Source organism: Physeter macrocephalus, chromosome 2 (genome assembly GCF_002837175.3).
Source record: "Physeter macrocephalus isolate SW-GA chromosome 2, ASM283717v5, whole genome shotgun sequence".
Lineage (NCBI taxonomy): Eukaryota > Metazoa > Chordata > Mammalia > Artiodactyla > Physeteridae > Physeter > Physeter macrocephalus.
Genome location: NC_041215.1, coordinates 136,733,128 through 136,754,853, shown reverse-complemented (window position 1 = coordinate 136,754,853; position 21,726 = coordinate 136,733,128). Strand labels below are relative to the sequence as shown.

Here is a 21,726-nt window from a genome sequence, read left to right as displayed (position 1 = left end):
ACAAACGTGAACCCTCCATCACAAATAGCAAGGAAAAGGAATCTAACGGCAGACGACATAATTTACCATTTCCCCCCAAAGATTCAGGTGGCTTCTCTTAAGGTCGAATATGAGCTAAAAAGAAAGGAGTATTTTTCAGAGTAACCGAATTTGATAACTTAAAGCTCGTTGGGCTCAACCCTGTCCTTCACTCAATTGATGGGGAAATTCTGGTCTAAAGAAAGGAGGGATGTGCCCACTTTTAGAGGCATTGCTCTTAGGATGTGAGAAGCAAAATTACCATTCTACAGGAGACATCACGAGAAGCTGGGGCATCGAAATCTTTCCCTGATCAAATAACAGAGGAAAACGATATTATGGGAAGAAATTGAGCAATAACAGCCTCCACAGACACCATGCCTCGCTCTCTCAATCTCTCAATGTTCCCTCTTACACATAATCACAGGATCATATTATTCTAAACAAGAGAGTTGTAGATAAAATAATACAGATTTCAAAGCACGTAAGGCATTGTTTTGATTCAAAATGACTCTATTTTCAACTAACCACGAAACATTTCTCAGGTCAGAATAAAGTTACGTGCTGGCTTTTCCAGTTTCTGATTCGAGTCTCCTTTTAGCATGACAACTGTTAGTAAATCACTGAAGAAAAATCCCACCATGTCTTAGCTGACATCAGCATGGAAATCGCAGCGTTAATGTCACTGTATCTCACTCCAAAATAAACATTACATTAAGGCACATTTAATATAACTAAATTGCGGTCAAAGACTTACCCAAACACAAAATACGTTCCTATTAAAAACAAACAAATATTAATTTAAAATAACCATGACTCAGTTTACGATTTGGTATCTCTGTCGGTCTCTCTCTCTCTCTCTCTCTCTCTCTCTCTCTCTCTCTCTCCCTCCCTCTCTCTCTCTCTCTCTCTCTGTGTCTCTCTGTCTCCCTCTCTCCCCACTCCGCAACTGTGCACTAAGACTTCAATCTCTACACTTCTTGGATGAATAATTTTGATAAATCATCGGCTTTTGAATAGTGTGTGTGGGGGATATGTAAGTCAATTTAGACTTAGTATCTTAAAAGCAAATGTTGTGTCAGTTTCAGGTGAATACTTCCTACAACTCCTTTGAAAAATATATTCGTTATTAGCAAAGGGATAAATGTATTGATTGGTATTTCTCCTCTAGATTTCTGGGATTCTACTCTTTGTTTTAGAATTATAAGGAACCACTTCTAATTCATTATATATTGCAAGTATGAGAAAGTCCTAATATTCTGAAAAGTGCAATAATGCAAATGATATCAGGGAAAAACGTGGATTTTTGCTCAAAGCACATTCTTTTTGGTTTACTACTCTGAGATAGGCATAATCATTCCTTATATAATTTGCTCACTTGAATATAGAAATTTTAAAAATTCCTGTGGAATATCTTTTCTTTCAACCTTTTTATTTTGACATAATGGTAGAGTCACAGAAAGTTGTAAGGAACAGTACACAGACTTCACTCGGTTTCCCCCAGTGGTAACATCTCAAAAAACTAATACAATAGCACAACTAGGAAACTCACATTGATACACTCTCCAGACCTTATTCAGATGTCGCCAGTTTTACACGCACCCGTGTGTGTGTGTATGTGTGTGTGTGTGTGTGAGTGTTTCATTCTATACAGTTTTATCACATATGTAGACTCAGGTGACCATGTGAAATATGTTTTTAAGCATTTTCTGCTTTTAGTGTTTCATCTTGGCTTCACCTTTGAATGCATCCATGTCTGTATCTCTTAGATTCTATGTCTTCTTTATGGCTGTGCTTCTTGGCTACACTAACGTATTCATCTCTTCTTTGAATTTTATTGCCTCATCCGTGAATTCTTTGCTAGCAGAAAGCTTTGTATTTGGTTTGCTTTTTGCAGCACATTTATCCTTTCCCAGGACAAGACACAAACATAAACAGACTTTCCAGCATACATTCACAGGGTTTTTAAAGACACCAGTGAGAATAGATTAATATAAATACTAAGCTTAAAAACTGTCATAAAAGTTCAGCCTTTAAAACTGGCTTATTAAAATATTTGTTTTTTTGTAAAGCCCAGATTTAAACTACAGTTATGAGGTATAGTGTTCTGCTCAGAAAGAGTTTACTTTATGATCTTTTCACCAGGCGAAAGGAATCTGGCATCTGTGCCGTCTATCCAAAATACAGTGAAGCAAGGAGGATGCAAACTCAATTCTTTCAGGTTCAAGACTTGTCTGAAAATAGTACAGCTTTCAGAAAACCTCAGTCAAGTACTACGTTTCAAATGACCTCAAACAGCCACTCTCCAAGTCCCAAGCCTCCAGCTCCCACTCTGGCCAGATGGGTAGCAAGACCTGCTTCCTGCAAGATTTAGAGTAACTACAAATATTCCAGGAAACAATACCCACGTAACAGAGGTCAGCCCCTACATCAGATCTTTTCTGGGCATTTTATAACAAAACATTACTTATATTTCAAGTAGCTGGGCCATTCATTCTACTCCTTCCCCTGACCAATCAAAAGCTCTCCTAGGATTCTGCATTTCCATTCACCACAGGGAATTCATTTTCTTTCACGACCAGCTAGCATTCTGAATTTAGCCATTCACGAACACCTCCAAAAAGTCGATTTTCGGGAGAGAGGAAAAGGCTTACACATATTGGATGGTTAGAGGGTCCTACTCTGCTCTTCGGAGAACAGAACTAAAAGTTCTTAGGGGAAAAAAGGTAGTATTCTGAGGATGGGAACCTACTGAAAATCTATGCAGATTGCAGAAGTTAGAGAGATATCTTCTTTAACCGCAAAGCAGAGAACACGAAAAATGTCTGATAAGTAATCCTCACCTCCCCACACCCTCCCAGCCAGGTGCCCCGCCAACCCTGCACCGAAGACTCAGGCATTTAACGAGAAAACTGAAAACTCCTTTGGAGATTTTCAGATTAGATGAGCCCTGCTGACTGTCCAAAGACACCTGATTTATTGTGTATTTGTATTTTTAAATACCAGGCCAAAGGAAAAAGTCAGGATAAACATTAGCACCAGCAGTACTCTGATTTTTCCTGTGTTTCTCTTTATATCAAGGGACAATCTCGGCGTTTAATGTGGTTTTGCTGCTCATCTAGACACAGCTCTTCTCATACATCTCAACAGACACTAGAATCACATACAACTTCTGGAAAGGTCTAGAAATGCCTTACTAATACATATACCTAATGCGTCTTAAAAATGTTACAAATAAATAACAAATGCCATGGAGCAACATTTTCAGGAAATCAAACCAATTATGACTGTATTTATACTCGTACAGACTAACAGCTTAAAAAGAGAAAGAATACAAAAGTTTGTCGAACATGGCTGATAAGTAAAAACAAGGTGCGTCCAGGATCATCAGTGTGTCAAAGATTTGCACCTTTCCCTTCTCTTTCTGTACAGAGTGGGTATCTATCCGCTTAAGGAAACTAACTGGCTTATCAGACCTAGTCAGTATATTCAAGTACAGAAAAATAAAAATAAATGGGCCCCATGGAGATCATTTGCTCTCCAGCTGAATGTGTTTATCTCTTACATTTCAGGGACTTTTTTTCCAAGAAAACTCTTAATGCTTTTCATTTATTCATTATAAGTAATACCTTTTATTTTTATACAATGTTAACTGTGCTCTATGTCTGATTCTCTACTTTAGGAATGCGATTCTTTGCAAATGAATTTTAAAAGATCCTACGAAATTCTTGCATTAAGGTAATACCTCTTGCTTTTGTTTTCAATAATTATCTGGAGGGAAGTCTTAATGATAATTCTGTTGACTTCTTCCTTAAACAAAGCTATATATGTGTACGTTTTTAAAAGATGACGTTCCTCAGCTGTTTGTTCTTATTTCAGATGTGCTATAAACTATGTGTGGTAGAAAGGGTAAATGGAATTAACTAATGGAAGCTCATAATTTAGGCAGCAAAAAGCAAAATTAATGTATTATCCCACTGTAGCATTTTAGTACTCGGCCAATCCAAACTTTCTTTCCTAGGAAAATATGTGATTGAGACACTTTCCATCTGCTTTTGACAAAGATAGGAGACGATCCCCGTACGTTATTCTCTGCTAAAAATTCTTTTAAAAAAGCCTATAAAATGATTATTGTCTTAGGGGCCTATTTCACCAAAAGAATTTTCAGTGGCACAGAAATAAAAACTAAAAAAATAAAATAAAATCCACCTGTGCTAGATCAGCCTTTCGTAGCCACAGCAAAAACATTTGCAGATATTATAAAACACACAGAAAAGAAATGGATATACTTGGGAGAATGGGCGGCTGCAGACTCTTGATTAATCTAAATTCCTTCTGTGTGAAGTGGAGACGTGAATAAAAACACTGCAAGACGAGCGAGAAACTAAAACATACCAAGTACGAAGGGTTTTTAACCCGGCTCTCTCTCTCCACCAAAAATCCTGCATCCTTCACTCCATCGTCTGAGAGAGGCATGGTCACAGAGCCTTCTGGAAAGGACAGGACAGCATCTCCGCGGTTAGACATTGTCTGAGGGACTTCCAAGGTGTCTGGTGAAAAGGGGCCGGTGCAGGACGCCCTGAGCGCTCTACTAGAGGAATCCAGAACTTCCAGGGCTCTCGGCAGCCGTGTCCCTTTGCCTTCTCCGGCGCCGGGCCCTGTCGCACCGCCTCCCTTTCCCCGCAAACCTGTTTCCCAGCCTGGACCCCTCGCGCTCTCCTGCGGGGCCGAACGCTCGGACGCGGCGCGGGCAGAGCCCCCTCCCAGACTCTCGAGGTTCAAGGTTGGGGCCAGAGGCTCCCAGCTCCGAGGTCCACTCCACCTGCCTGCGGGCAGCCGGGGTTCCCAGCGGCGGTGTCCGCGCTCCGGTCTCCGCGCCTCAGCCTTGGCCCTGTCCTCCGCGCTCGGGGCGCGGACGGTCCCCGGCTTTCGGGCTGCACTGGCCCCGGGGCCGCCAGCACAGGGCAGCGAGCGTCCTCCCGCCTTCCCCTAGCAAACCCAAGCGCCGCCGGTCCGCAGCTCTGCGCCCACCGGGCGGGCCAGGGCGCCGACGGCCGGGTCCCCGAGGCGCGGGCCGGGACGCCCTGCACGAGCAGTCGAGGAGAACTGGGTGTCCGCACGACGAGCGCGCTCTGCCGCTCCCCGGGAACCGGGCGAAGCCACAGCCTGGCACGGCCCGGCCCAGGCAGCTTCCCGGGCGGCCTCCGCTCCGAGGGACGCAGTGGGGAGCTGGTCCTCAGATCTCTGCCCCGGCCGGCTTCGGGCAGCTCTTCTGATGCCTACGCCCCCGACAGTCACCCACAGACCCCCACCTCCACAGCAGCAAGGACGGAAACCACCACTGTCACCAGTCGGCACGTTCCCGACTGACACCCTGCCTGGGAGCTTGCACAAAACCACAGGGGTGCCCCGGCGCCTGGAAGCTTCCCGATCGACCCCCGTCTGCTGCTAGGAGGAAAAGCGCACCCCATCCTCGCCGCCGCGGCCCGCCCGCTGAGGAGGGCGCCCGTCGCGCGCGCAGCACCTACCCTGGCGCGCCGGTCCGGACGTGGGCGGCGCGGCGCTAGTGGGAGGCGGACATGGACCACGCGCCCTCCATGCGCCACACGGAGAACGCATAGCTGAGGCGCTCGTGGGCCACGTAGCTGCAGCTGGTCATCTTATTGTCCATCTCGTCGCTCTGCAGGACCTGGTAGAGGAAGTCTATGTACCTGGCGGCCAGCTTGAGCGTCTGGATCTTGCTGAGCTTGTCCGAGGGCAGCGTGGGGATGATCTTGCGCAGCGCGGCGAAGGCCTCGTTGAGCGACTGGGTGCGCTGGCGCTCGCGCACGTTGGCCAGGATGCGCTGGCTCTGCAGCTCCTCGAAGGACTGCGCGCTCGGGCTGCCCTTCTTGACGCGCTTGCCGGGGGTCGGGCTGCCATCTTCGCTCGACTTCTTGCTGTAGCGCCGTTTCCGGCCGAAGCGCTTGGGCTGCCGCTCGAGCTCCTCCTCGCTGGTGCCCAGGCTGTCCACGGGGGACACGGGCGAGCTGGAGCCCTCCTCCATGGCGCCCGCCCGGCGCGCGTGGGGCTGGGGGCGCCGGGCGCCGAGCGCGCGCCGCTGGCCAAGCCCGCGGTCGCCGAGCACACGCTCTCCGAGCTGCTCGAAAGGCTCTGATTTCAAGGCCGGCTTGTGCAAAACCGAGGTCTCCGGGAGAGGAAGTTATTCTAACTTTTTTGGAAACCCTAGCCGGGCTGGGTTGCTAAATAGCTGTCAGGAGCGAGGGCGGCGCGCTGATTGGCCGCCGCGCCCGGGGGCAGGACAAGTTCTGGGGCCTCCGCTGGCCGCCCCCGCCCCCCGGCGCGGCACTTTCAGTTTTGCCTCCCCCGTAGGCCCCGGCCGCGGCGGGCACCCGGGAGTGCCGGGCCCTCGCGCGCCGCCCGCGCCTCCGTCCCGGGCTCTGACCGCTCTCCGGCCGCGCCGCGCCGCGCCCTGGGCTCAGCCGACCCGGCTTTGTCTGCTCCCTAACTGGAGGTCGAAACCCGCCGGGCTGCGGGGGTCTCTCCCGCGCCGCGAGGGCTGCGGGTGGCGAGTCCTACCCTGGATGCGCTCCCAGGAGGTGAGGCCGCGGCGGGGAGCCCCCGGGGCAGTAAGCGCCTTGCCTGCTCCCGGGCGCACAGCGAGCTCGCGCCGTGGCCCGCACGTTCGGCCAGGGGTGGGGGACGCGCGGGACCAGTAGCCCCGGCGCCCAGACCGCGGGCGCGCGGACACGCGGGTGCCCTTGGAGACGCCGCTCTCCACGCACGCGCCGCGGGGATCCGTGGAGACGCGGCCTGCTCTGCCCAGCAGTTGTGTGGGGGAGTTTCTCACCCCAACTTGCTGGGGAGGCCCGGCCCCGACGGCCTTCGCAGGCCGTCCTTCGAAGTGCGTTAAAACCTCAGCGCCACCGCGAGCCTCCGCGGGAGCGCCCGGCGCCCACCTGCCTGGCCCCGCCGCGGGTGCGGGAGCGGGGCCGGGGCGCCCGCTAGGCCGCGGGGCCGGGCCGCAGCCTCGGGGCCCACCCTCTGCTTCGCAAATCGGCTGTGGACAGAGGGCGGTCTGGGGAGCCGCGCGGCCTCCCCTGCGCTGGGCGCCCGCGGGGCAGCCCGGGCGGCCGCAGAGCGGGGGCCCGGCCTCGGCGGGCGACACCGGGGACGTCGGCCCCGCGCCATCTGGACGCCGAGCGCGGGCGCGTTTGAAGTGGTTCGGGGGCTCTTTGTTCGCCAGGCCGTTCTGGCTCGGGGCCTGGAGGTGGTTTACGGCCTGGATGCCTTTGAACCTATTCCCAGGTGACCCGGGCTCAATTAGACCCGGGCCTGAGCGGGCTGTCAGGCGAGCCGCGTGATCAAGGGCGGCCTGGGCCCTTTTATTGCAGTTGAACTCGGGGCCGGCGTGGCTGGGCCTCGGCTGCTCCGCGGGGCCGGGCCGCGCCCACCGCGTTAGGAAACCCGAGGGCGAGCGGCTGCGTGTGCGGCCCGGGCGGCCCAGGGGGACGTTTCCCACCCCCGCCGTTAGCGATGGGAGACAGAGCTGGGGGGAGAGGCCCGCGCACAGTGTGGCTGCGTCAGAGCGCTGTTGGTGTGCAGTTTCTTCCCCACCCGCGGGCTTCACGATCTGAAAAGTACAGGATCCTGAGACTACGGGGTCCCGGGAGTCGCCGCGCCCAGCCCGCCGCGCCCGACCGCCCCCTTCTCCAGCTCTGCTGTGGCGCTCACATTATCCAGCGCAGCAAAATAGCTTTCCGTGTCTCTTTAAAAATCTAAAGTAAAAACTTAAGGAGCAAAAGAGAGAGCGAGAGGGCCCTGGGAAGCGTCCTGGCCTCGCTGGGGCCCCGCCCTCCCGAGGCTTTGCGCGTCCCAAGGGCCTGCGCCCTATGGGAACAGCCGCGACCTGCTGCTCTTCACCAGCTCGTGTGTCACTCAGTTTGCGGAGACCGAGGGCCCAGACCCCCGTTTCCCGCCCAGCTTACATAAGCCCAGAGACGTCCCTCCCCCTTCCGCCTGCCCATGAGCCCAGAGAGCCAGCGTGTAAGGAGGAGAGGAGCCTGCGAACAATTTCTGGAAGTCCCGTCCAAGAGCCGATCACCTGCCTAAGCCACAGCAATAGGGTGGAGTTGGGCTTACAGGGGGCTGACACCTGATATCCAAGGCACAGGTCACCTACAGGTAAGATTCTCCTGTAGGAAAATCCCTTTTAGAAATTTCCCTTTGAAAAATCGCCCAAGAGGGCATAGGGCAAGCCCTCGTTATAACAGTTAGACCCTTGCCTTGCACGTCTAACGTTACCACGACAAGGCTTAAAAGGACGGTTCCTCCAGCGGGCGGTTGCGTATGGTGGACGGGTGCTCACTCTCCTTTCCATCCTTCTTCTACAGATCCTTCCTGAACTGCAGGAGTTGAAAAGCTACAAATGACCTTTCTCAGACTTTGGCAGCCCGGGTCTGCAAGATGCAGCCCTGCGGGATGTGGAAGGGAAGAAGGCCGTGGCTCTGCCCCGTGCTTGTGAAGTCCAGGCGTGGAGATGTTTGGTTTTGCTCCCGGCGGTGCAGTGTCTGGCCGCATCTAGAGGCAGGCGGAAAAGCAGCCCTTTTCTGGAGCGGAACCCAGCAAGCCTGGGAGCCGGCAGCCGTGGCAGAGGAGCTCCTTGATTCCAGGCTGGTTCTGGAATCACAGTTTTCCTGGTACAGTGAGGCAGTAGCTCCAAGTCTGCAGTATGGTTTGCAAGTCGGTCCCAAAAGCTCTGTCTAGAGTCTGTTTATCAGCTCCATTGCAATTCTGTCACATTCCCTAATAAGTTGTTTCCTGCATAAACTAACCAGTGTGGGCCCTGTTCTCTGCAAAATGACTCTGAGACACCCCGACTGTGGACCGTAGTGCAGAAGATGAACACTAGGGCTCTTCCCAGGGTGCCTTTTCTTGACATCTCTCACTTGTAATGTGGGAATAACATGGACCTTTGCCACACATCTATTAATGCCTTTAAGATCAAATCAGCAGCAAACTCATGCTATGATTTTTTTTTCCACATGGAATATATACCTAATTTCAGTTTAAAAACAACACCAGAGGGCTTCCCTGGTGGCGCAGTGGTTAAGAATCCTCCTGCCAGTGCAGGGGACACGGGTTCGAGCCCTGGGCTGGGAAGATCCCATGTGCCGCGGAGCAACTAAGCCCGTGCGCCACAACTACTGAGCCCGTGCGCCACAACTACTGAGCCCGCGCGCCTAGAGCCCGTGCTCCGCAGCAAGAGAAGCCGCCACCGCAATGAGAAGCCCACGCACCGCAACGAAGAGTAGCCCCCGCTCGCCGCGACCAGAGAAAGCCCGCGCGCAGCAACAGAGACCCAACGCGGCCCAAAATAAATAAATAAATTTTTAAAAATAAAAATGAAAAATAGATAAACATAAAAACAGCACCAGAAAGATCAACCATGGCCTAAAAAGAATGGGAGAGAGAGAGAACAAGGTGTAGGGGTCTGGGACAGAAGCCAGGCTCCTCTGCATAAACCTTGTTTTGTAGATTTGACTTTGAAACCATATAAATGTTTCACATAATTATTTAAAAATTAAACCAAAATGAGAAAAAAATAGAAAACCCTGAAAAGTCAAAAGCAAAATCAGACAGATGTACCTATTTTTGTATCATCTTGGTGGCTTAAACCATGCAGACAGAAATAATTTAAGATCGCTTTAAACGCTGTGATTTGACTGTATCCATCCCTAGAGGGATAGACTGTAAAGGAGAGAGAAAAGAACCGCATAAAGGCTTAATCTGCTTTCAGTATTCATACTTCTAGTAACAGTATTGCTGCTGTCATTCTGAAACTGTGAGCTAAAGCAAGTTATTATGTTTACATCTTTGGGAATCGAGATTTCCACCCTAAAAGAAAAGAGATACAAATATAAAATGAAAGAAGTCAGGTAAGAGCATGGCTTTCGAAATTCGTTGGAAATATCAGTATGAGCTCATAATGTGTTTCTTCTTAAACGATGTATTTCTTGACCCTGAGCATCGAGAAAGCACAGAAGCATTGAGTGAACCCGGGGCAGTGAGCACTGCCGGTGTCCATGTGGCGGTCTCTCCTTGCAGAAATGGCTGACTTAAGGTCTGGGGCAAGACATGTACAAGGTAAACGCGGCGCATCTTTTTACACCAGAGAGCAAGGACGCTTTCAGGGACTCCTGGTCCTGCTGGGATCGTGTTACTGCCCAGGAGCTTCCCACCACGGTGGATTGGGAGAGGCTGTCATCCGCTCGGGTTCTAGGAGTAGCTGGATTTAACTTAGCTTGACTTGAATTCATGACTCAGGAAGGCTTGTTTTCTCTCCCCAGCCCCCCAGCCCTTTCAGATAGTTCCTTCAAGTTCTCACCGTCCTGTCTTGTTTGTTTTTAATCTTAAAATCTGTCACTTACATCTTCTGCCCTCTCTTTCCCTCTCCCCTACTGCTCTTCAAGCTTTGCACTTTTCAGTGGAGCCCAGCAGATCCTGTAGACTCTGATGGGTGGAGAGATAAGAGGACTTATGTTTACACTCTAATAAAAACATGCACTTTATTGTACACCGGGGTGGGGGGGGGATTAATGGAAGACAGAAGAGTATTAGTGCAGGCCATTTCATTATCACTGACTGTGTGGTTCGTGCCATGCTAAGAAGTGGGGTGGGAGCCAGGCAGCAGAGACTTCACAATGCAGCACATGGAGGGGTGGAGTGGAGTGTGCTGGGCCCGGGCTGAGGGAAGGCTGAGGAGGGAGAGCCTGGCAGGTCTGGGGTGCTGGGAAAGACATCAGCAAAGGGGGAGCAAGTCTACCAGGAGAGATGAGAATGTGTCAAGATCCACGGGGTGAAAGAGTCATGGGTGTCCCCACAATGGGTGGGTCCCTGCACCTGGGAGCTCAGGGGATCAGTGGCCAGCACTCTCTTGGTTACTGATGATACAAACACAATCTGTAACTGCTTAACAGAAAAGGAATTTCTTCACTACTTGGGAAGCTCAGGCTGTGGCTGGCTTCAGGCTTAGCTGGATCCAGGAGTTTCAGTGATGCTGTGTCTCTCTTTTCCCTCTCCACCCTGCAGCTCTGCTTCCCTCTATGTGTGAGCCTCACTCTGTCTTAGTACAAGGGGCCCTCCCCCTTGTGCCTGAGGATGACAGGCATGACACTTCAGTGTCATATTATCCTGGGATGGCAACACTAATTAAACCGTTTTCTCCTCTTGCTCCAGCAGAGAAGGTAAGCATGGAGCCCTGACTGGCTGGACTTCCACCGTGTGGCTGGGGGCCTGAGGTACCTGAGATTGGGGGAGGTCCCCCCTGGAAGAGATGCTGGGCCCATGAGCAAGGCGTGTGTGTACATTGCGGTGGCACCGGGGAGGAACGTTGGAGCCAGGCTCTCATAGGACCAATTACCGAGTCTGGATTTCCTTCTGAAGGCAATGGGAACCGAAGGAGAGTTCTAAGGAGAGATGTGATGACCGACTTTTACTTTGAGAGAAGTTGGAAAGTGACAGCCAGCTGGGGAGGTTGCGTTCACCCAGTTTTCCTCTTGCTGTATCTAGTTATGTTTTCACTTTTGGGTTTACCAGTTGGGGACAGGGAGACATGCAATTTCAACACTGCTCCCTCTTGTAAGAAAAAAAAGGTAAAACCCAGCCACATCCAGTCTGTGCAGGAGTAGAAAAAGAACAGGGTGAGGGAGGAATCAGGATTCAGTGTTCTGTCGCTGACCAGAGGATGAGCTCGGGTCAGTCCCTTCGTCTCAGCGGGACTCAGTTTCCCCTCCGTGAAATAATGGGTTGGAGTGAAAGTTTCGTGAGGTTCCCTTAACACGACAAGGTCTAGGTTCTGTTTTCAGAAACTGATATCCGGGTTGGGGAACTTAAGCTTCGTGTCACACTTGGACACGTTGTGGCGTTTTAGAAAGACCGGGGCCAGGGTGGGTACTTCCAGAACCCAGGGACTGTGATTTTCTTTAATCTAAGTAATGTGCAGGGGAGCCTTGGTGACCACACATGCCCTGACCCCTCATAAAGCCCCTGTCCTGTTGTGGCCTGGTCATAACCTTTCCTGAAAATGTCATGTGAATTTATCATTCCCCAATACTTTATACTTAGAAATTATGGTCTCTCTTCCGCATGACACTTTTGAGCTTTAGCAGATCTTAAATTTAAACTGTATACATGTTTTAAAATGTTCTTCAGAAAACTTTAATTGCACAAGTTGAAAATTCGACTGAAAAAGTCCTGAACACTTATCTAAATAAACATACAGATTTGACCTCAGTCGTTTCAAAGAATAAATTTGGAATTCAACGTGCGTGTGTTAAAACTCTGGTTATATCTTAAGTATAAAAGCTCATCAAAGAAGTCTTCTGGGGGAAACACTTCAGGGTGTATGGCAAATTTCTCTTTTATAGAGGTCACCAGAGCAGGGTGGAGAAGTGGGCGCAGAGCTCTCCCAAGTGACCGGGACACAGAGCGATTGGCTGTCCTTGTTTAAAGAAGAAAATGTGAGTGTGAGTGTGTGTGTGTGTGTGTGTGTGTTTACGTAGGGATAAGGGGTGAGATGTAACTTCTCCAGGCTACACACTTTTTAGAAGGTTTTTAATTATTTTGCTTGACTCCATTTTCCTACTTCGTTTCTTCATCTCCTACTTTAGGGAAGATGGATAAGTAACAACCCAGGTGTACCTCAGTTTCCCCTCCTCACGGGTGAAAGTGCCGGGGAGGACGCTGGGCTCCCTCGAGCTGGAAGCCGGTGTGGGGCATGAGGCCTGCTGGCTCCAGGCTTTTCCCTCTTCCGGCCCTGCTGACTTTTCCTCACCCCTCTTCAAAAAGGGCCTCACAGCCCAACTCCAAGGAGACGCTATCTGAACTCTGAATATAAAGGGAAACTAGGTTTATGTTAGTTTTTTGACGGATACTTTTCTCCCCCCGGAGGAAAAGTTAATGAACACTAGTATCAAAGGATGAAAGTGTCACCTGTATTTCCCTGGGTCACACAGGAAATATTTTGTAGGTATGTGGTACATCTTTTGGGTGGGACTCCTATACTCTGGATCCATTCTGAAACCTGCGGCCCGCTAACTCATGGCTGAGCAGCTTGGATCACAATGACTCATATTTTGGCTGTACAGAGGTTTGCAATTTAAGAGGAAGAAAATGTTTTTACTCATTTTCCATTTTTAAAGTCGTGTTAAAAATCTGAAATATTGTTATTTTTTAAATTCCGCGAGTAAAATGTTGGTATATAATCAATAACAATGCACATGATGGGGACCTTCAAATAACTAGATGTTTTCTTTATGCTCAAAGTGAAGGAAAATGGTCAACTCAGTGAAGAGGAAGGGGAAGGAGGAGGAGAGAAGGTGATGAAGGAGTTGGTTACACCAAGTAACAAACCCAAGAAACAGAAAACAGCCTTGTGCTTGCTTCTGGGGTGGGTGGAGAAGTGGCCCAGCTTCCCTCACCACCACACCACCCTCTTGACTCCCTTGTTGTATGTCTCGAGACACTGAGATCCCCAGCCAGCAAGCAAGTATATTCCAGATACAAAGGCAGGAAAGCGGATCTAAGTATGGGATGGAGAACTGGGTCCCTATCTCCTTTTTTGAAGGTATAACATACCTGCAATAAACTGCACCCATTTTAAGTTTAAAATGTGATACCTTTTGACAACTGTGCAAAACATTTCCATCACTCCAAAAAGTTCCCCTGTGCCTTTTGCAGTCAGTCACCTCCCCCTCCCCAGCCACTGGCACCCACAGATCTAATTTATGTTCCTGTTTTGCCTTTTCCAGAAAGTCATAAAAACGAAGTTGTACAGGACATAGCCCTTTGTGTCTGGCTTTTTACACTTAGAATAATGCTTTTTAGATTCATCCACACTGTTGCATGCATCTATAGTTTGTTTCTTTCTATTGCTGAGTATTCCGTTGTATGGAGACGCTACAATTTGTTTATCCATCTATCAGTTGATGGACATTGGGGTGGTTTCCAGCTTTCAGTGATTATGAATAAAGCTGCATTCAGGTCATTGTTTAGACATGCTTTTGTCTCTCTCAGGTAAATACCTAGGAGTGGGGTTGTTGAGTCCTATGTAAGCGTATGCTTAACTTAAGAAGAAACTGCCTGACTGTTTTACAATGGCTGGACCATTTTGCATTCCCACCAACAATGTATAAAAGACCAACTGCAGATGGCTATAATAATAAAAACCAAAACAAACAAACAAACAAAAAACAGAAAACTAGCAAGTATTGGTAAGGATGTGGAGAAATTTGGTGATTTCTTAATAATTTAATTATAGAATGATCACGTGACCCAGCAATGCCACCCTTGGGTATATACTCCAAAGAACTGAAACCAGGTGTTCAAACAAAACTTGTACACAAATGTTCATAACAGAGTTATTCACAATTGCCAAAATATGGAAACAACACAAATGTCCATTGATGGATGAATGGATAAACAAAACACGGTATAGCCATACCATGGAATATTATTTAGCCTTAAAGAAGAATGAAGTACTTGTTTGATATCACTTATATATGGAATCTAAAAAATACAACAAACTAGTGAATATGACAAAAAAGAAGCAGACTCCAGGAATATAGGCGTGGGAGAGTGGGAGGTACAAACTACTGGGTGTAAGAGAGGCTCAAGGATGCATTGTACAACTTGAGGAATGTAGCTAATATTTGGTAATAACTGCAAACAGTAACCTTTCAAAATTGTATAAAAAATTTTTTTAATAAGGAATGAAATACTGATGTGTGCTACAACATGGATGGACCTTGACAACATCATGCAAAACACAAGAAGCCAGAAAAAGGGGTCACATATTGTATGGTTCCATTTATATGAAATATCCAGAAGACACAAACCCATAGAGACAGAAATCAGATTAGTAGTTGCCAAGGGTTAGGAGGAGGGGGTGTATTAATCACGTGTTCTATTTTCTGTATTTTATGATGCTTTGACATCTTGGGGCCTGTGCAAACCCTACTCATTTTATCAGTCTGGAACATAGTCCCTGCCCTAAATCACCCCAGGAAGAGTTGCCAACAACTAGTGACCACCTCTACAGCCCCGGCTGCTCAAAGTGTTTCACTATCTAACCAGAAGTTGGCTCAGCTTGCTTACCCTGCCCTGCCTTGCCTGTCCCACACAAACCACAATATAGGCTCCTGTCCACATTTCCCCCTCTCTTCTGCCTCTTAACCACCCCTGGTACTTCCCCGTGTGGCTCTGCCTCCTGTTTCTATGGACCTGCGGGTATAAAAACTTCATCCTTCGTGACAGTCATATCTATTTCTGTGTATCTTCCCATACCTAATTAAAACAAATCCCAGGTACATTTTAAAACAGAGGAGACTAGGAAGTGTTTAACGTGTATACAGTTGCCATTTGGGATGATAAAAATATTATGGAATTAGGTTGTGGTAATGGCTGCACAACATTGTGAATGTGCTAATTGTCTCTAATGGTAAATTTTATTCTGTATTTCTGTATTTTGCATTTCTACATAGACAATCATGTCTATGAATAAAAAGTTTTCATTCTTTCTTTTCTAGTATGTGCCTTTTATTGCTTTTTCTTGCCTTATTGCACTGGGTAGGACCTCCATACAATGCCGAAAAGAAAAAAAAATTGCTGAGAGCAGAACTCCTTGCCTTTTTCCCAGTCGGAGGAAAGCATTCAGATTCTTGCCATCCAGTATGATGTTAGATGTAAGTTTTTCATAGATTCTGTTTATCAAGTTGAGGAAATGTCCTTCTATTTTTAGTTTAGAGTTTTTATAATGAATAGGTGTTGAATTTTGCCAAATCCTCTTTCTACATCATTGAGTTGATCATATTGTTTTCTCTTTTTTAGTCTGTTGATATGGCAAATTACATTCACTGATTTTTAGATGTTGAACCAACTTTGTAACTCTGGGGAGAACCCTACTTAAACATGATATATCATCCTTTATATGTATTGCTGGATTTAACTTGCTAATATTTTGTTAAGAGTTTTTAATGTCTAATGTGTTTTTTTTTTCTTTGTAACATCTTTCCTTGGTTTGGGTATCAAGATAAAATTGGCCTCATAAAATAAGTTGGCAAGTGTCCCTCCACTTGTATTTTCTAAAAGACATTGTATAGAATTGATATTATTTCTTTCTTAAATGTTTGATAATATAAGCCTATGAAGCCATCTGTGTCTGTACTTTTCTGTGTAGAATCCAAAGAAATTCAATTCACTGTAAGTTCAATTTCTCTAACAGAGGTAGGGCTATTCAGGTTGTCTGTTTCTTCTTGGGAGAATTTTGACAGCCTGTGTCTTTAAAGGAATTGTTCCATTTCATCTACCTTGTCAACTTTATTGCTGTGAAGTTGTTAATAACATTCTCTAACTTTAATTTCTGTAGTATCTGCTTTATTCTTTTTTTAAACTAATTAATTTATTTATCTATTTTTGGCTGCGTTGGGTCTTCGTTGCTGTGCACGGGCTTTCCCCAGTTGCAGCGAGCAGGGGCTACTCTTCATTGTGGTGCATGGGCTTCTCATTGCGGTGGCTTCCTGTTGTGCAGCATGGGCTCTAGGCGCTCAGGTTTCAGTAGTTGTGGCTCACGGGCTTAGCTGCTCCGCAGTATGTGGGATCTTCCCCGACCAGGGCTCAAACCCGGGTCCCCTGCATTGGCAGGTAGATTCTTAACCACTGCGCCACCAGGGAAGTCCCTGCTTTATTCTTAATATATGTACTTTATGTATTCTCTCTTTTTTTTCTTATTCAGTCTGTATAAGTGGTAATCAATTTAATGCTTTCATTGATTTTTTTCTATTGTTTTTCTGTTTCTATGTTGTTTACTTCTGGTCTTATCTTTGTATTCTTCCTTCTACTTGCTGTGGGTTTAATTTGCTTCCTTTTGTAGTTTATTAAGTTGGAAGCTTAGGTAGTTGATTTGGGAACTTTCCTCTTTTCTAATATAAGAAGTTAATAATATAAATTTCCCTTGAAGCACTGATGTACTTGCATCCTACAAATTTTGATATATTGTATTTTCCCCTTTTTAACTCCAATTCTTTTCTAATTTGTCTTGTACATCTTCTTTGACTGGATTACTTGTTGTTTAATAACCAAATATTGGGAGGTTCCAGATATTGTTCTGTTGTTGATTTCTGGGTTAGTTACATTGCACTTAAAAAATATACTTTGTACTACTTCAATCTTTTAAATTTTGTTGTGACTGGTTTTATGGCTCAGAATATGTTCTATCTTGGTGAATATTGAGTATACACTTGAAAATAACATTGGGTGTAGTGTTCTAAAGCATGTCAATTAGGTCAAATTGGTTGATCTTTTAAAATCCTCTACAGCCTTATTAATTTTTTGTATATTTTTTTGGTATCAACTACTGAGAGAGGTGTGTTGATATCTCCTGCTATCATTGTGGATTTGTCCATTTCTCATTTTCGTTCTCTCAGCTTTTGCTTTATGTATGTTGAGGCTCCCGTTAGTGGGGAAAAACACAAGTAAGATTGTTATGCCTTCTTGATGAATTGGCTAATGTATCAATTTATGAGGTCCCTCTTTTTCTTTGTAATATTCCTTGTTCTAAATTTTAGTCTCTCTGATATTAATATAGCCACTTCCGCTTTCTTTTGACTAGTGTTTGCATGTTATATATTTTTTCTATCTCTTTACTTTTAATCTTTCTATGTCAATATACTTAAAGGTTTTTAAGTATATAGTTGAGTCTTGCTTTCTTTCTAATTTTACAATCTCTGTCTTTTAAATGGAGAATTTACATTTAAAATAGCCATTTACGTAGCTGAATTTAAATCTATGTCTTGCCTGTTGTTTTCGATTTATTCTGTCTGTACTTTGTTCCCATTTTTGTCTTCTTTCCGATTAATTAAATGATTTTGTGTATTCAGTTCTACCTTAAATTGGCTTATTTCTTCTTCTCCCACCCCTTTCTCTCTGTTGTTGTCCTAGGCTTTACAATGTGTGCATCTTTAACTTATCACAATCTATCTTCAAATACTGTTTTTCACTTCACATACTACTACATGAAACTTACAATAGTATATTTTCATTTTTTCCTCTTATTCATTGTACTTTTGTTATCATACCTTTTGATTCCACATATGTTTTAAGTCCTACCATATCATTACTTTTTTTCTTTTAGGCAGTTTGAAAGAGATTCAAATATAATTTTACATTTACTCATTTTTACCTGTTCTGGCATTCTTCATTCATTTGTGTAGACTCAGATATACATCTGGCATCATTGTATCATACTTTTTCTGCCTGAAGAACTTCTTTAATATATTTTGTAGTGAAAGCAGATGAGGAATGAATTAACTCAGTTGTTATTGGTCTTAAAAAGTCTCTGTTTTGCTTTCTCTTTTGAAAGACATTTCCATTGTTTATAGAATTCTGGTTGGACAGCAACTTTTGCCTTCAATCTTTCAAAAAAATGTCTCTCTGTTTTCATTTGGCTTACAAGGTCTCTGACAAGGAGTCTCCTGTAATCTTACCTTTGTTCCTCTGTATACAATGTATATTTTTTTCTCCAGTTTCTTTCAAGATCTTATCTTTATCTTTGGTTTTTAAATATTTGACTATGATGTATCTTGATGTGTCATTACTTGTTTTTATTCTGCTTGAGATACTTTGAGTTTCTTTGATTTTTAGTTTGTTGTTTTTCTTTAATTTTGTCTATTATCAACTGCTGACATACAAATCTTTTTCCTGCCCAATTCTCTTGCTCCCTCCCTTCTCATTTTGGGACTAAAATTACATATGTTATTTGCTTCATATTTCCCCACAGTTCATGGATGCTCAGTTCTGTTTTTTGAGGGCTTTTTTTTTCCCTGCTTTTTCTTTTTTTTCTTTGTGTCTCATCTTGGATGATTTCTATTGACCTAACTTCAAGTTCAGTGACAGTTTTTTTAATCTACTGTGTCCACATTTCTGTTAAGCTTGTTGAAGGAATTCTTCATCTCTGATATGGTAAGTTAAAAATATTTTTTTCTTGCATTTCCATTTGACTCCTTTTTATGGCTTTATTTCTCTGCTGAAATTTCTCATGTGTTCTGAAACATTGCTTACCTTCTCCTCTATCTTATTTATTATATTAAATAAGTTACTTATTATATTAACTAGTTATTTTAAATCCCTGTCTGATAGTTCCAACATCTAGATCATCCCTGGGTCTGGTTTTTCTGATTATTTATCTCTTGACAATGAGTCATCTCTTATAGTCTTTCTGTGTATCTCAAGAAAAATTTTTTTTTTTAAATTTGAGACACTGTATGTGAAAGAACAGCAAAGACTGAGCCAAATAGTATTTATGCCTGGAAATGGGCATGCATCTTCTGACAGACTGTTGTTGTGGGATTTGAGTCATTCAGTTCTGTACTAGAGTTGGGTGTGGAGTTTTTGTTGCTAGGGTCCCCGTTAGTGACTATGGACTTTGAATTTCTTCCTTGGAGGGGTGCTTCTTCCCTGTCTTTACTTTGGGCCTGGAGTGCTGTAGGCTTTTCCTCCATGTTTCTGCTTCACCCTCAGCTCTGTTTTCCCTGTACATCTACACTATAAAGAGGAGATTTCCCCACATTCTTGACCCTCTGCCAGGGGTCGTCTGTGATGCACGCACCGTGGCAGGGTCCAGAGAATTTTCTCAGTTCTCTTGCTCTAGTCTCAGCCTTGGGTGTGCATCTAGGTCTCAGGAATGAGGCTTTCTCAACATTCCTGCCCTTCCCTCGTGACAGCCAAACCCTGCTTTCTTAGTGTGTGGGAGGGTCTTAGGTGGGAGAGAGTTTCCTGATCCTCCTCCTGCACTGAGAAGCAGACTTCTACCTGACGTGCAGCATCCTGCTTGAGCTGGGTTCAGCTCCTCCTACAAGGGAGATAGCCTTTGCTTCTTTCTTCTCTCAGAGGTAGAGCATCTTTTCTGGGCCCTGGGGGCTGGCCCTCCCCCAGCTTGGCTTTGGCTCCATAATACAGAAGGAAGCAGGCAGGGTCTCATGCCTGTGCACCACTGAGACACAGACCCTCCGAGGTCTCCTTCCCTGCCCTCCATCTTTCTTGAAAGTACTTGGTAAAGGCCCATGGAAAAACATTGAGTGCAGACTCCCCTTGTGTCTAGAATTGCCAGGGATGCTGAGCTGTCATATGAGCCCATTGTATTAGTTGATTAGGGCTGCCATAACAAACTACCACACACTTGGTGGTTTAAAACAACAGAAATGTATTCTCTCACAGTTCTGGAGGACAGAAGTCCTCCTTAGAGAGGCCCTAGGGGAGAATTTGTTTCTTTGCCTCTTCCAGCCTCTGCACTTGCTGGCATCCTTGGCTTGTGGCCGCCTCACATCACTTCTGCCTCTGTGTCTGTCTTCTCTGTGTATCTCTTATAGGAAAACCTGTCATTAGATTTAGGACTCACTTGAATAATCTGGGATGATTTCATCTCAAGATCCTTAACTTACATCTGCAGAAACCCCTTTTCCGAGTAAGGTAACAGGTTCCCGGGATTGGGACTTGGACATAGCTTTTGAGGATCACCATTCAATCTAATACACCCATATTCAGCATTTGAGAAATCATTAACTTTCAGCTGTTTCTTTTTGCCTGCTTGCATGGTAACTACCCCTTTTTATGCTCCACCAAACATGGGGTAATTCATGTGGTCCCCCTCTCCTCAGAGGGTTTGTCACACTTGGAATCTAGTTTCTCTGTGGCCTTGTGACTTCAGTTCTTTAGGAACTAAAGGAACTTTATGATCTTGTAGAGTTTCCAGCTCTTTCTCATGGTCAGAAGAGGAGCAATTGTCCCCGGCAGCTTTTTACAACCTAAGCAGAAGCAGTACTCCCCTCAAAGCCGTTTCCAGTGATGTCTCATTGCTGCTGTTCCCCTGCTGGTCACTGTTCTAGACATATAAAGACATGCAACGTGGTGGCCTCGCCAGTTCATGGCTGTTTGTGGTCAGAAGTGTCTAGCTTGTCCTCTACATCACTTATTACCAGAGCTTATACGCAACTTGCATCTCATAAATCTCTTTGTCAGAATAATTTTGATAGTCTTCCAAGGCTTAGGGGGAACTAATTTGTAAATTCTCAAAGGTAGGACTCCTGGAGTATTCCAGGTGAAAATTCTTCCCCATGTGGAATCTAACATCATCATATTTGTGCACCCTTCGTCCTATCCAGGACCCATACGGACGAGTCGTTTCTCTCTCTGCCTGTGTGGTAGGTGAGACAGGCACATCCAGAGAGGTCCCCGGTGCTGACCTTGACCTCCCCTTCCACCCACAGCACGCATCACAGGGGTGCGAATCACACATCCCAGTGTGCCTATTATAGCACTCCCTTTCACTCTCAATAGTGTCACTTTTTGGACAGTAAATTAAATGGCCACCTTTCTCCTAGGGGATCAGGTGACCCAGCTCAGCCAAAACTTCTTGGTGCACCATGCATCTTGCCCCCTGCACTGCTCCTGTGTTCTCCAAACCCCCAGCCGCTTGCTTGGTCCCATCCTCACCCTGAGCAATGACTGCTCAGCGCTGACCCTCACCCTCCTTGGCCATGACGCTTTTCTTGGAAGCAGCCTTGGGGAAGGGTCTTACTTGGTCCACCCTGTCTCAAGGTACCTTCCTGGGGCCTGACTCAAGTGGCCCGGCTTCTCCTGGGCCTGAGCATGGGC

General features: G+C 46.1%; 1 protein-coding gene across 2 annotated transcripts in view; it reads right to left on the bottom strand.

Annotated features, from left to right (window-relative positions):
* Nucleotides 1-6,088, bottom strand: part of TWIST2 (twist family bHLH transcription factor 2) — a 52,450-nt gene extending 46,362 nt beyond the window's left edge. Inside the window, exon 1 of one of the 2 annotated variants that reach the window (XM_055090941.1) lies at nucleotides 5,730-6,088. In XM_055090941.1, coding sequence (XP_054946916.1) covers nucleotides 5,730-6,064 — 335 coding nt within the window. In that variant the 5' untranslated portion in view covers nucleotides 6,065-6,088. Of the gene's footprint in view, nucleotides 1-5,552 lie in introns of those variants that run through there. The other variant, XM_024124656.2, reaches the window with a different exon arrangement.
* Nucleotides 6,089-21,726: the final 15,638 nt, after the last annotated feature.